Genomic DNA, 14,067 nt, shown 5'->3' with positions numbered 1-14,067 from the left:
TTCAGTACAGCTGCTCAGGAGGGATTTTATGTTACTCTTAGCTGTATGTTTATGACAAATGGTTTCAGTACAGTCACTAGGAAATGAATCTGTTTCCTCCTGTTTGTGTAGGCCTATAGCAGGCTGCAGCCTAGAGCTGGCTTTAAATAAGCTGACAGTTAAACAAAACTGAAATAAAACTGGTGAAGGGTATTTCTCCCAACTCTCCTCTGCAGCCTGCAGTCCAGGCTGCTCTCATTCTCCCTACACCAAGGAAAGGCTAGCAGCTCCTCCTCTTCCTACCACTATCTCTCCTACTCTGAAGGTAGAGGCAGATTATAAGATACACTTCTTCCCAGAGCTTGGCTTGGTCTGCTGAGAGACAGGGGAGCCCTGCTCTACCCTATATTATGAGGCTCCTGATTCCAGGCCCTAAAGGGTATGTCTACACTACACCTGGGAGGTGTGATTCCCAGCATAAACAGACTCATGGTTAAAATAGCAATGTGGTATGGCAGCTGCTGAGGCTAGCAACCCAAGTCTAAATCTGCCTGACCCCCTGGTCCCAATAGGAACCTGGGTTTTTCCCAGATACCACCTGTTTTCCCAGAACTTTCTCTTTCTTAGTGTCTGCTTCTGCCATCCTTTAGGTCTACATCTACTGCAGAGCTCTTGTAACAGGATAGCCTGGCCTCATGAGACTTCCTCCACTGGCTCTTGAGGACCAGCATACCAATGAGAAGCTCTTACACAACATGGGAGAAAAACATCAATTTTGCTTTAAAAAATTGGGAGATGGGGGATAGACACAGGCAAGTTAACGTACCTAAAAGACTTAATTTTGGTGAAATTGATTAGTTTCAAGTTGAGTGTCTCATTAATACATTTATAAAATTGACGAAATAAAGGTTGAAATATTAGACATTTTCACTTGTTAGTTTGATATTGGCAGAAATAATGATTGAATCACCTGTCCCTCTATACCTGTTGTTTTAGGAGTTGATCCTGTAAAGATCCTAATTAGCCTAACTTCAATTCTAGGCAAATTGGTTGAAACTACAGTAAAAAACAGAATTATCAGATACATAGATGAACACGATTTGTTGGGGAAAGAGTCAACACGGCTTTTGTAAAGGGAAATCATGTATCACCAATCTATTAGAATTCTTTGAGGATATCAACAAACATGTGGACAAGGGTGATCCAATGGATGTAATGTACTTAGACTTTCAGAAAGCCTTTGACAAGGTTCCTCATCAAATCTCTTAAGCAAAGTAAGCAGTCATAGGATGAGAGGGAAGTTCTCTCATAGATCAGTAACTGGTTAAAAGACAGAAAACAAAGGGTACCTTCAATATAGTGTGCAGTTCTGGTCACCCCATCTCAAACAAGAGATATGAAAATTGGAAAAGGTACAGAGAAGGGCAACAAAAATGATTAGCGGTATGGAACAGCTTCTGCATGAGGCGAGATTAAAAATGAGATGTTTCATCTTGGAAAAGAGATGACTAAAGGGGGATATGATAGAGGTCTATAAAATTATAAATAGTGTGGATAAAGTGAGTAAGGAAGTGTTACTTATTCCTTTATGAAACACAAGAACCAGGGGTCACCCAATGAAATTAATAGGCAGAAGATTTAAAATAAACAAAAGGAAGTACTTATTTACACAATGCATAGTCAACGTGTGAAACTCATTGCCAGGGGATGTTCTGAAGGCCAAAACTATAAAGAGTTCAGAAAAGAACTACATAAGTTCATGGTCAGGGATGCAAACCTGTGCACGGGGTGTCTCTAGCCTCAGTTTGCCAGAAGCTGGGAGTGGATGACAGGGGATGGATCACTCAATGATTATCTGTTCTGTTCATTCCCTCTGAAGCACCTGGCATTAGCCACTGTCGGAAAACAGGATACTGGGCTAGATGGACCATTGGTCTGACCTAGTATGGCCATTCTTATGTTCTTAGAGACATCCTGATGATACTGATTGTGTGGTTATAGACTCATAGACTTTAAGGTCAGAAGGGACCAATATGATCATCTAGTCTGACCTCCCGCAAGATGCAGGCCACAAAAGCTGACCCACCCCGTTTCCCTTGACTCAGCTGTTGAAGTCCCCAAATCCTGTGATTTAAGGACTTCAAGTCGCAGAGAATCCTCCAGCTAGCGACCCCCGCCCCATGCTGCGGAGGAAGGCGAAAAACCTCCAGGGCCTCTGCCAATCTACCCTGGAGGAAAATTCCTTCCCGACCCCAAATATGGCGATCAGTAGAACCCCGAGCATGCAGGCAAGATTCTCCAGCCAGACCCTCATTGACCATTGATACTATTTACTAGCGATGGCACGCTGTTGATTGATTGACTAAAATCACGTTATCCCATCAAACCATTCCCTCCATAAACTTATCAAGCTTAATCTTAAAGCCAGAGAGGTCTTTCGCCCCCACTGTTTCCCTCGGAAGGCTATTCCAAAATTTCACCCCTCTGATGGTTAGAAACCTTCGTCTAATTTCAAGCCTAAACTTCCCCACCGCTAGTTTATATGCCTTAGGAAAAGATGATTGGTTGTGATCGTTCAAAGACATATGCACATATTTAACTTTACTGGCTTGACTCCTTTGGTTACTTACAATGCATAAGTCTTTGCAGGATGGGGGCCATACGTTGCCATATTCCTGAGGCAACCACTGCATCATCCTTCTGAGGATGTCTAATCTTATCAAACCTCAGCAGAGACCTGTATGCATATGGTTCAAGTGATACATAAGCAATAGTGGTTGTGTTCTAGAAAACAAATCTCATAGATAGGTGACGTTTAAAATGTGACTGCTGGCTGGTGCATTAATCATCTTTATATGTATAAGAATGGATTTTTAACTTGTAACATTGAGAGCTTGAGCATGCTCTTCAGTGGTGTACATTACTAAACATCTTGTAAAATCAGCCCTTTTCCCAAAATATAGGATGATATGTGCTCCACATTGTTAGTATTTATTTATACAGTACCTGAAGGCATGCTAGGCACACAAAGGCAGAGGTCCCTGTCCTGAAGAGCATGCAACCTAAGGTCCAAGTGAAGTGATTGCAGGATGAGGGCCTAATTTTAGACATGACACAAGCAGTGAGTGTAATGAAGGGGATGGAATACGAAAAGACAAGGTTTACACTGATAAAATCATGTGGTTGCTCATTTATGCTATGGGCACGTCATGTTTGTTCCATTAGACTTATTTATTAAAGGTAAATTAACTCACTTCTTGTAGGCCGAAAGCAATACAGGATTGATTTTTTGTTTTAGGGGGGATTCGTATGAGGAGAGGATGTGAAACAGGGATGAGGGGCATCACATATAGGGGTGCACCCTGTATCTGAAGAATCTGGTCTGTATATACCTTTCAATTATCTAATGCATATTTATACCATAGATCACAATGCCTCCAATAGAAATATTTTTCTTAAACTTACAAGAGAGTAAATTAAATGCATAAAACCATGAAAACTAGCGTTCTCTCTTACATGGAGAAAAGCAAGGTTAGGCAGAGTTTGTGTCCTCCCCCATTGTCTCTCTTGAATCTAGGATGTTTTGTCATAGAAGTGCTAAGTTTTATTATTATTAATGTAGCATGTTTGGTATGCAAAAGTCTCTGCAATCCCTAAACAATGGAGGTGATCAAGTATGAATTCCAGCCTTAACTTTCAGCTGTTGGGTTTGCCAATTTAAGCCAGATGCTACACTATTTTAACATTTAGGGCTAGATTTTATATTCTTACATTGACTAGTACCTTACTCCATCAGTGGTTTCATTGGAGTTAATAAACTACTCTTGGGGCAAAGCATTACTAAACCCCCAAAAAGGTATCAGGATCGGGTTAGTGGTCAATGCTTTCCAAATACATTTAAGAAATGCATGAGAATTTTTGTTTTAAAACTGGAATGCTGAAGTGAGAAAACAAAGTCCAGTTTCCACTGTTGTGTGTTGTATTAGGACTAATTCATGGCAAGTATGACTCTAGCCATGATGGGGGAAATACTTTATCCATGTAACTGACCCAAATCTTTGTCATTTCTATGCAGAAAGGGAGGAGGGGGATTACTAGGAGGGAAGAAAAGGGAAAAAGGAGGAAGGAGGCTAAAGCGTTCCTGGCCAAGCGGTTGCAGACGCTGTAACTTTTTCATGTATGTGCTTCCGATCAGCTCCTGCAGCGCAAAAGGCGCCCTGCAAACCCAGCGCGCTGGGAAACGCTGTAGGTGTGTTGCAAGGAAGGAGCTCCTCTTCTCCCCCATCCCCTGGAGCCAGAAACCCAGGGGCGCCGTTTCCACCCAGAGAGGCCAGTTTCACAACCCGGCGCGGGTCCCCGGAGGGGGAGCACGGAGCGGCCATTAACTCTTGCAGGGCCTGACTTGCGGCGCCTGCGCTGGTGCTGCTGGGTGTGAGCAGCGGCGCGAGCGGGCTGTCCCGGGGCGCAGCGCCGAGCCGAGCCATGGTGAAGATCAGCTTCCCGCAGCCGGCGGCCGGGCTCAAGCCGGAGAAGGCGGCAGAGGGCGATGGGGCCAATTCGGAAATTCTTCTGCCTCCGTGCGGGGTGAGTCGGGGCGCGGGCTCCAGCGGGCGCCCCTTGTTCTCCGTCCCGGGCCGGGGGAGCAGCAGGGTGCAGTGTGCCTCCAGCCGCCGCGGTGCCAGGGGAGCCGGGGTGGCCGCTTTGCGGGCGGCCCGGCCTTGGGGTATGGAGCTCCCCCGTGCACGGTGAGCCTGGCGCTGGGGCTCCAGACAGGGCAGCGCCCCCACACTACTGACCCCCCCCCCGTGCGCGGTGAGCCTGGCGCTGGGGCTCCAGACAGGGCAGCGCCTCCACACTACTGACCCCCACCCCCATGCACGGTGAGCCTGGCGCTGGGGGCTCTAGACAGGCAGCCCCCATTATCTCCCCCCTGCCATGAGCTGGGTGTGTGTGTGTCCAGATATGTTATCCCATCCCCTACCCACTTCCCAACCCACTGAGTCCTGTGTTTGTTTTTATTGGGGGGGGGGCGCTATCGAATGTATCTGTGCTTGCTTCCTCAGTGTATTGTGAATCTGGGGAGCCCTGAGCCTCTTCGCCCCCCCCCCCCATTGTGCTTTGCTAGTCTGGGTGGCCAAGGGGGCCTGTGGGTCACTTTAGGCCCCAGAGCTGGAGAGACAGAGCAGGGAGCTGGGGCACAGAGAGTGCATGCTGGCTGGGTAAAAAATGTGCAGTGCCTCATACTCTGGTTTGTAAGTCTCTTATTTTGCTACAGAGGTTTTTAACGTGCAATCCTGCTTGCAAAGGCGGTTTCTCTCTTCCATCCCCTGGGCAGTAGTGCCCTGGTGGTGTCGAGGAGCCAAGAAATGATGTTCGCGATGGCTCTGGTGCCTGCTTTTGCTTAGTTTTAGGCTTCCTCAGTATCACCCCACTCCTTTGCTGCAGTCCTGCCGCGTTCTTCTTGTTGTTGATCTTTCGCCTGCACGTTTTCCCTCCTACCTAGAAGGAATGGCTGTCATTTCCCTTGGAGATTTAAATAGCCCAGACTCCAAAGCCTGCCTGGAACATAAATAAAACAGCCAGATTTGGGCAAGCAGAGCCCCGTTTACCATTTGGGCTTTTTCTGTTAGTTTGTTTCTATATAGCTGAGTCTGTATGGGGAGATCTCTTCCTCCTTCAACCACCCAAAACCCATCTCCAGATAGCCTGTGTCCCTGGGCTGGGCATGTCTTCGTCCCTGTTATTTAGGAAACTGTCATTGACTCTTGTGAGCTGCAGCCCCCTTTGTCTGGACGGTAGATTGACTTGGAATTAAAAAGACATCAGCAGATCTTGGCACACTGACTTGTTACTGGGACATCTGGACTCGTTTACCTGACACGTGTTCTTCCCCACCCCCATAGCTGGCTTCACTTAGGTTTGCTGTTAAAGAGCTGCCTATTGAAACAAGGGCCCATTCTTTCCTACCTGTTCCTGAAGTCATATAATGTTGAATTTGTGACATCAGCCGGTTCCATGGCAATAGATTGTGATGACATAGGTACAAGATTATAATTGTACTGCTCAATCAGGGAGAAGCTGGGATGTGAGAGGGGGAAACATCAGGTATTCGCTTGATGGTAGCAAAAGAAAAACAGAAGCATTGGGCAGCTTTTAATATTAATTATACCCATTTTTCACCTCCCTGCCCACACCAAGTTAGACCTGATGTGAATTCTCTGTAAGCTTTTTTTTTTTTTTTTTTTTTTGCAGGGGCGGGGGAATGGGAGGGCTCAGTGTAGCTAATGCTTGTCATTTTCTTGCATGAACAGACACCCTAAAAGAACAAAGCTGTATGGCATTGTGGACATTGGTTTGTCCTAGGGTGAGAAATGGGCATGTTGAGAGGCAGCTGGGCATACTGTTGTAGGGAGTGGTCCTGCTTGGGCAATAAAAATACAAGATGAGACGAATAAATACAAACATTGCAGCAAATAACGCCTTTTGGCCCTAGGCATTCACTTGGGTGGAGGTGATCTGGGGCTAATTGTTCCAGGATGATGATCAAATGAGAACGTCTTTTGATTGAAGTTCTTCATTAGTGTGGAGAAGAGAGTGGGAGAAATGAAAATCTGGGGCCTTGAGGAAATTCTGGGGTCTTGGCAAGATTAGGAACAAGGGGGAGGAAGTGGTGATAAAGTGTAACTAAGAGCATGGCACAATTGTGTTCAGATTATTCACTTTTTCCAAGATAGGAGTTGATGTTCCCAACTTGAATTTACTTTGCTGGCTTTGATTTGCTTTCGGTGATGGATGGTTGAGAAAGGAAAGGTCTTGCACAGAGGCGACTAGTGGGAGGGACACAAAGGGAGGCATCAGCTGAGGGTGGGGGGAGCCCTGTGTAGATTGGGATCCTGCCAGGTACAGAGTGTTTTGGGGGTATTATTACCTCTTGGGAGTACTAGGTTGTTCTTGGGATCCTGGGATCTAATTGACGCTGATGTGTCCCAACCAAGGAATGCGATAATTGGCCGTGCTTATTGCATGCTAGCGGCTGTGTATATAGTACCCCTCAATTGGAATGAAGAGGTCAGTATTGTCACATATGGATGGGAATCTTTAAGTGCTCCTCTAATCACATGAACTGTTACGGGCTCATCCTGCAAGGTGTTCTTTGGGGGTGGAAGTTAATGAAGGTCCATGCAGGTGTGCATGTGGAGGGTCTGCCTGAACTGAACAGCTTACAGGATCAGGGCCAGCCTAACTGACAACACCATCTGATTTAAAATGCTTGTGAAACAGATGGTGTCATTTAAGCAACATTTTATACCCCTCCCTGAAAGTGTGTGCAAAGTCTGATTATTTATTACATCCTGATATCCCACTGTGTTGAGAAAAATTGTAATGTATCCATGCTGCTGATACCAAGCTGGGTGTTCTGAAGTGCATTCTGGCTCTGGAAAGTGTCTGCCAGAACAGGATTGTGGAATTCTCTATGAAGGTTCCATTTATAAAGGATTAATAATAGGTGGTTTAATAAATTGTTTAATTTTTAGAGTCCAGTAGGTCAATAGGTTGATCAAAACCATGATCTTCTCTAACACCCCCTACTGATACAACAAGGAGTCTGGTGGCACCTTAAAGACTAACAGATTTATTTGGGCATAAGCTTTCGTGGGTAAAAACCTCACTTCTTCGGATGCATAGAGTGAAAGTTACAGATGCCACCGGCTACCCCCTGATACTTGACCCCCTACTGATGTGCTTATAACTGTACATAAAACATATTGCTAGTGTGTGTGTAACAGACTTATAACATCTATTAATCATTAACCCTTTATAAGCTATTTATAAATGGAACCTTAATATAAAGTATGACCATTTATGGTCTCTCCCTGGTTTTCGGATCCAATTTGCTCAGTTCACAAATAAGAGTTATTTCTCTTTCTCTTCCTCCTTCTCCCTCGAACTTTCAACCCTGAAAACTCAACCTAGAATTGGAAAATCAAGCGGGTCTCTTTTGGCTCGCATGTCATCTACAATAAAGATTTCTACAACTGGAACTTAGTTAATAATTTTGCTGATGTTGCATGAGTCAGAATAGGATCCATCTTCCCTTCCTCTGGTCTTTGAAAACAGGAGTTTAAAAGTAGCAAAAGCTTACTTCAATCAGCAGTGTTACCAACGCCAAGCATTCAACAATCATGAGGTTGGCTTAAATCACAAGCTTTAAAACAAAAACGAATATTGGGTCATTTTTCTTTGCCTTTTGGTTTCTGAGTTTTAGGATGCACTTGGGTCATGTTTTCAAGCTTTATTTTTTTCCTCCAGCCCCAAAGAAATATACTGTTTTTTTAAAATGAAAGCTGGGACTCTTGAGCAGTCTCTGGAGTCCAGCAGTTGGGGCTTTAAGAAAAACACCAAATATTGCAAGATTTGTGATCAAATTGAAAGTTAGCAGCACCAAGTCCGTGACAATGAATGCACATAGGGAGCATGTGAGAGAGTGGTATTTTTCTGTCACTTTCCAGACTAGAACCACACTTTAAAGGATTAGATATTGATTGATATTATCTTGTGTGTGTGTGTGTGTGTGTAACTCATGCTAACTAGACCAAAAGGAGGACATATTTCTTTGTGTGAGTAAGTTGTATAACGGAACAACTTTTACTTACTCAGTGGGGTTTATCATTCAATAGGGGAAGGAGTAGGGGGGCCGTGGTATTGCTACCCTTTCTTCTGCACTGCTGCTTTCAGCGATGCTGCCTTCAGAGCTGGGCACTGGGCCAATAGCCACCACTGTCCACTCTGTTTTCAGATCTGGGTGGCTGGTTACTAGATTTCCTGAGGGAGACTAGATTTCATAGTTTGTGATGCAATTTTCACGGCTATGAATTTGGGAGACCCCTAATTATAAAAAGTTAGTAAATGAGGAGTCTGACAGCAAGCCCAAGTGATGCAGCATTGTACTTCCCTGCTGCACGGTTGAGGTGATTGGTTTCATTTGGAGAGACATTGGCATTCAAACTCAATCAGAAAATCCACATAATTTTGAGGCAATCACAATATTTGAAGATTTTGTAGTGAAAACAATCTACTTGTCATTAACACAACCTGGAAGACTCTTAACAGCCTTGCTGAGTGTGGAAACACTTTGGGGGTTATGTAGTCAGCGGAATGACTTATATTATCTTTTATTAAAATGTATTTCAAGATACTTAACTGCTTTCAGTGTAAGTTTTAATCAGACTACAAGATTGATTTTGAAGTGGAAAAGTACAGTTATATATGCAGATATTTTCAAATACACTGATGACAAAACCGCTTATTGTCTTTTGTTTGTGTATGATCATGACACACATGTGAAGTCAAAAGATTTGTCTAGACAGACTTTAAAAAGGCACTCAAGATTAACAGACCTAAACTGTGATGGCCTCAGCTCTCCACCCCAGTAGTAATGGGTAACTACCCTACAAGGATGGTGCAAGATCTGGAGTAAGGGGTTTCTTAAAAATCTCTTATGGGAAAGTGGGATAAGGGGGTTTGTAAGATAGGGTTGCCAACTTTCAACTCACACAAAACCGAACACCCTTGCCCTGTCCCCCCCTCCCCCGCTCACTCCATCCCTCTCTCACTCGCTCTCCCCATCCTCCCTCACTTGCTCATATTTACTGGGCTGGCTCAGGGGGTTGGGGTGCAGAGCGGATGAGGGCTCCGGCTCCAGCTGTGGGTGTGGGAGGGGGCTCCAGGCTGGAGGGTGGAGCCGAGGGGCTCGGTGTATGGAAGGGGACTCTGGGCTGAGGCTTTGGGGTTGGGCTGGGGTTGAGTGGTTTGGGGTGTAGGAGGGTGCTCCAGGCTGGGATCGAGGGGTTCAGAGGGTGGGAGGGGGATCAGGGCTGGGGCAGGAGGTTGGGGCGCCAGGAGTGAGGGCTGGGGGTGTGGGCTCTGAGGTGGGGCTGGGGATGAGGGGTAGGGGGTGCAGGAGGGTGCTCCGGAGGGGTTTATGGGTGAGGGATCAGGGCTGGGGCAGGGGTTTGGAGGGGGGTGAGGGGTGCAGACTCTGGGTGGCGCTTACCTCAAGCAGCTCCTGGAAGCAGCGGCATGTCCCCCCTCCAGCTCCTATGCAGAGGCATGGCCAGGCGGCTCTGTGTGCTGCCACATTGGCAGGCGCTGCCCTTGCAGCTCCCATTGGCTGGGAATAGCAGCCAATGGGAGCTGCAGCCGGCACTTGGGGTGGGGGGTAGCGCACGGAGCCCCCTGGCTGCCCGTACATGTAGGAACCAGAGGGGGAACGTACTGCTGCTTCTAGGAGCCGCATGGAGCCACAGCATGCAGGGAGCCTGCTGTAGTCCTGCTGTGCCGCCGACCAGACTTTTAACAGCCCGATTAGCGGTGCTGACCGGAGCCACCAGGATCCCTTTTCGACTGGGCATTCCGGTTGGAAACCAGACACCTGGCAACCCTGTTGGAAGAAGGTATTCCTAATTTCCAGCCCTCTTTTTGCCTGGTTGCAGTTCAGTTGCCTTTGGTCAGAAACTGTGGCTGAGCTCCCCACTCTGCTGAGTCTGAAGCAAAATGCCACTTCTAGCAAATGTAGTGTTGGGTGTCAGCAAGCAGGACGGCAATAGTGCTCAGTATGGCTCTGGTAAGACTGCACTTGGAATATATGTTCAGCTGTGGGCTTTTAATTTCTTAGGGAGATAGATGCCAATTGAAGGGAATGCAGAAATGAGTCATAAAATGATCAGGAGCTTGAGGGATTGATTTAAAATGAAAGATTGAAAAGCATTGTTAATGATAAATTGGTGAATATCTCTCAGATCTAATCAACACTTTTCAAATATTTGTAAACATAGAGAGGGAGCAGAAATACTTAGCATGGCCCGAGGGACCTGGGGATGTAGGAGGGGGATACAGCTGGAAGTAATGGGATGAAATTAAGGAAGGGGAAATTTTTAAATGTTTAAAAAAAAAAAAAAAATCTTCCTGACACAAAATGGGCAATGTGTTAACTTGGTGTGGGTGTAGGGAATTATCCAGCATTGGAAGAACTAGCAGCCTTATCCCTTTCCTATTGAAATCAAATGGAAATTTTGCCATTGATTTAATCGGAGCAGGATTGGGACCTAAAATTTTGAATTCCTATTCATGCTTTTCATCTTGAGCCTGGTCCAAAGTCCATTGAAGTCAATGGGAATCTTTCTGTTTTCTTCCATGGGCTTTGAGTCATGGCAGTTCTGTTCATCACTGTGTGATGCTGGACGTGCTTATTGTGCGTCCATGTCTGCTGCCCTGTGATCATCCTGCACCCCTTGATGGAGCCTAAATCCTTTCCTTCTTTTTGTGTGGCCTCCCTCATATCAGATGGACCTTCCTTTTGTGGCATCCTGATTTTCTCCCTGCAGAGTTGCTAGCATCCACTAAAAGAACAGGAGTACTTGTGGCACCTTAGAGACTAACAAATTTATTAGAGCATAAGCTTTCGTGGACTACAGCCCACTTCTTCGGATGCGGATACAGACTAACACGGCTGCTACTTTGAAACCTAGCATCCACTGTAACAGCTCTGATGATGATTACAACCAGCACAAGAAGAATAGGTCTGGCTGTTGGAGTAACAGGGAGTACTTACTGTGAGCATGAGTTACCTGGCTCTAAAGGAGTTAACAGTGTAAAAAGGCCTAAATTCCTTTTCTGGCAATTATGGGGCCTTGGGGATTTTCTTCCTGGGTGCACTGTATTTCTTTGCTCCCACAATAATGACCCTCCCCCACTTCAGTGACTGCCATAATCAAATTTCCCAATAAAAAGCAAAAGGCACTTTGAAATGCGGAAGGTTAGGTCCTCTGTGCCACAGTGTGAGGTGAGCATTGTCTCCTGTTGCGGAGACTGAACATCAAGCCACCACATCAACTCTGATTTCTTCTCCTTTCTGTTTTTCCCTCATGCTCCAGACAGGGAGAGTTGGATGTGGCTCTGCCCCTGAACTTACCAATGACAAATTGCAACTATTTGTCATTGAGTTTACCTGAACAAAGTTGTACTGTAAAAAGTATGTAAAAATTCTTAAGATGTTTCAATAACCTAAATAACAAATGTTGATAGGAAAAGGTACAAAAGGGAGATAAAATAACGGTATTAGTCAAAACAAAAAGGCCAAGTTGATATGATTCAAGGATTGTTGAAATTATGCTTGTTAAAAACAAGAGATGTGGAGCTGTAAATTAATGAGCCAAAACTGGTATGTCAGAATTAGAATCATAGAAGTGTAGGACTGGAAGGGACCTTGAAAGGTCATCCAGTACAGTCCCCTGCCTTCACAGCAGGACCAAGTACCATCCCTGACAGATTTTTCCCCCAGATCCCTAAATGGCCCCCTCAAGGATGGAGCTCATAACCCTGGGTTTAGCAGGCCAATGCTCAAACCACTGAGCTATCCCTCCTAACTAATGGACAGAATAATGAGGGGATAGATTGTTCCACCCATCACTCCCTTTGTGGTTTCTTAAAAGGAAGAGATTTTTGTGAGAAAAACGTAAGGAAAAAAACCCAGAATGAAAAAACAGACAGAAGCTACTGGAGCAAGCTTCACCATCATGCATGCCATCCCCCATGTCTCCTGCAACCCTGAGCCTTTTTGTCAGCCTGATCTTGAGAGGTATCTTCATGAGACCAGGCCAGAGAGAGGGATCCAGATGACATTGCCACCCTTACTGGCTCTAGCTGACTCATAATTACTACCAGAGATAAAACGGGATTGGATTTTAACAGCAGCAGCTACATCAGCTGTAGTCCATCTCAACTGATTTCTTCGCTTACCTAGTTATTACCATCTTTAATGCCATCTAAGATACTGTCCAACAAGGGTTTGTTTTCCTTCTGAAATGCTCTACAGCTGAAGTGGAAAGGGAACAAGAAATGTTGTTAAAATGCCTTACTTAATGCTTTACATTTCAAATGCTTTAACTGTTTTTCCTTCTTTTCTGTATCTTTAATAAAAGGTTAACAGGAATTTTAATGGTGTGTTTTCCATGGTATTACACAGGCTGAGGTCTCTGCCTACCAAACGCTAGACCTTGTTTAATACTGTTTTAATGTTCAACAGTATCTGGGTTATGTTAACACCTTTAGCTCATATTTTCCATCTAAATTAATACAACATTTTCTGTGGTGATGAGCACAAGATAAAAACCTAGATGGCTACATGGGAATGGACTGTGCTTTTCCTGGTTGTAAAAGCTACTCAACACCAGGTCTAAACTAGCAGTTACACAGTGTTTAGCCAAAGTCATTCTGCTAGTATGGTTCCAGCCCTCATATAGTGAGAGTCAGGCTCTGGTGTGTGACTTCCATGCAGGATGGCTTGTGGAACAACAGTGCTGGGTTAAAGAATTTGGAGGCCCTGTGCACTACAGAAATTTCCCTCCCCCAGTTCCTCCACCTCTTCACTCAAATTTGGCCTGGCACCCACCTGTCATGATGTAGGTGCAGCCAAGCCAAATCTTAACAACACTCTGACCCCATATGCCAGGTCACGATAGCACTCACTGAAATTTGGCCTGTCTGCCGCACCATCATGGCAGAGGGGTGGCCAGGCCAAACCTGAGCAGCGCTGTGACCCTGTATGCCAGGTCGCAATGCTGCCCACTCAGACTGAGTTGTCAGGGGGCCCTCTGAGATCGAACCCAGTGCAAGTGTACTGAGTGCACATCTTAGTCCCAACCTGGGGAGCAAAGAAGAGGGGATGTAAATAAACGTCATATGATAGTAGAGACAGTAACACAAGCATGTGACATTTAAGTAGGTTTATTTTGAATATGTTCATCTAATTTTGTTTACAAGCATTAGAGTCAAGAGTTCAAGCTTCTGAAGTTGTTTGTACTTAAATTAAATTAGATGTTGCTTTGAAGATATGTTTGGTTTTGTTTTTTCTCTATCCCCAAGTCTTACATATCCATCAGGGCTGAAAGAACTTTCTCTTCATTTTGCTGCATTGGTCATGAGACCAGAATCTGACATTTTAAAAGAATCATGGTCTCTGGTTATCAGCTTTCCAGTGTATTGGGGTGGGGGGGAAGGGCAGAGGTGGGAGGATTGGGAAGGCACTGT

The 14,067-nt window shown here is 45.3% G+C and overlaps 1 protein-coding gene across 1 annotated transcript in view; it reads left to right on the top strand.

Moving 5' to 3' along the window:
• Positions 1-4,177: 4,177 nt before the first annotated feature.
• The window catches only part of ITM2C (integral membrane protein 2C), a 50,827-nt gene continuing 40,937 nt past the window's right edge, over positions 4,178-14,067 (top strand). The window contains exon 1 of the mRNA XM_054039627.1: positions 4,178-4,563. Within this exon, the coding sequence (XP_053895602.1) occupies positions 4,462-4,563 (102 nt within the window). The 5' untranslated portion in view covers positions 4,178-4,461. The remainder of the gene's footprint in view (positions 4,564-14,067) is intronic.

This window comes from Malaclemys terrapin, chromosome 9 (genome assembly GCF_027887155.1).
Source record: "Malaclemys terrapin pileata isolate rMalTer1 chromosome 9, rMalTer1.hap1, whole genome shotgun sequence".
Classification (NCBI taxonomy): Eukaryota; Metazoa; Chordata; order Testudines; family Emydidae; genus Malaclemys; species Malaclemys terrapin.
The sequence above is the reverse complement of the archived record's forward strand: the minus strand, read 5'-3'. Positions and strand labels throughout refer to the sequence as shown.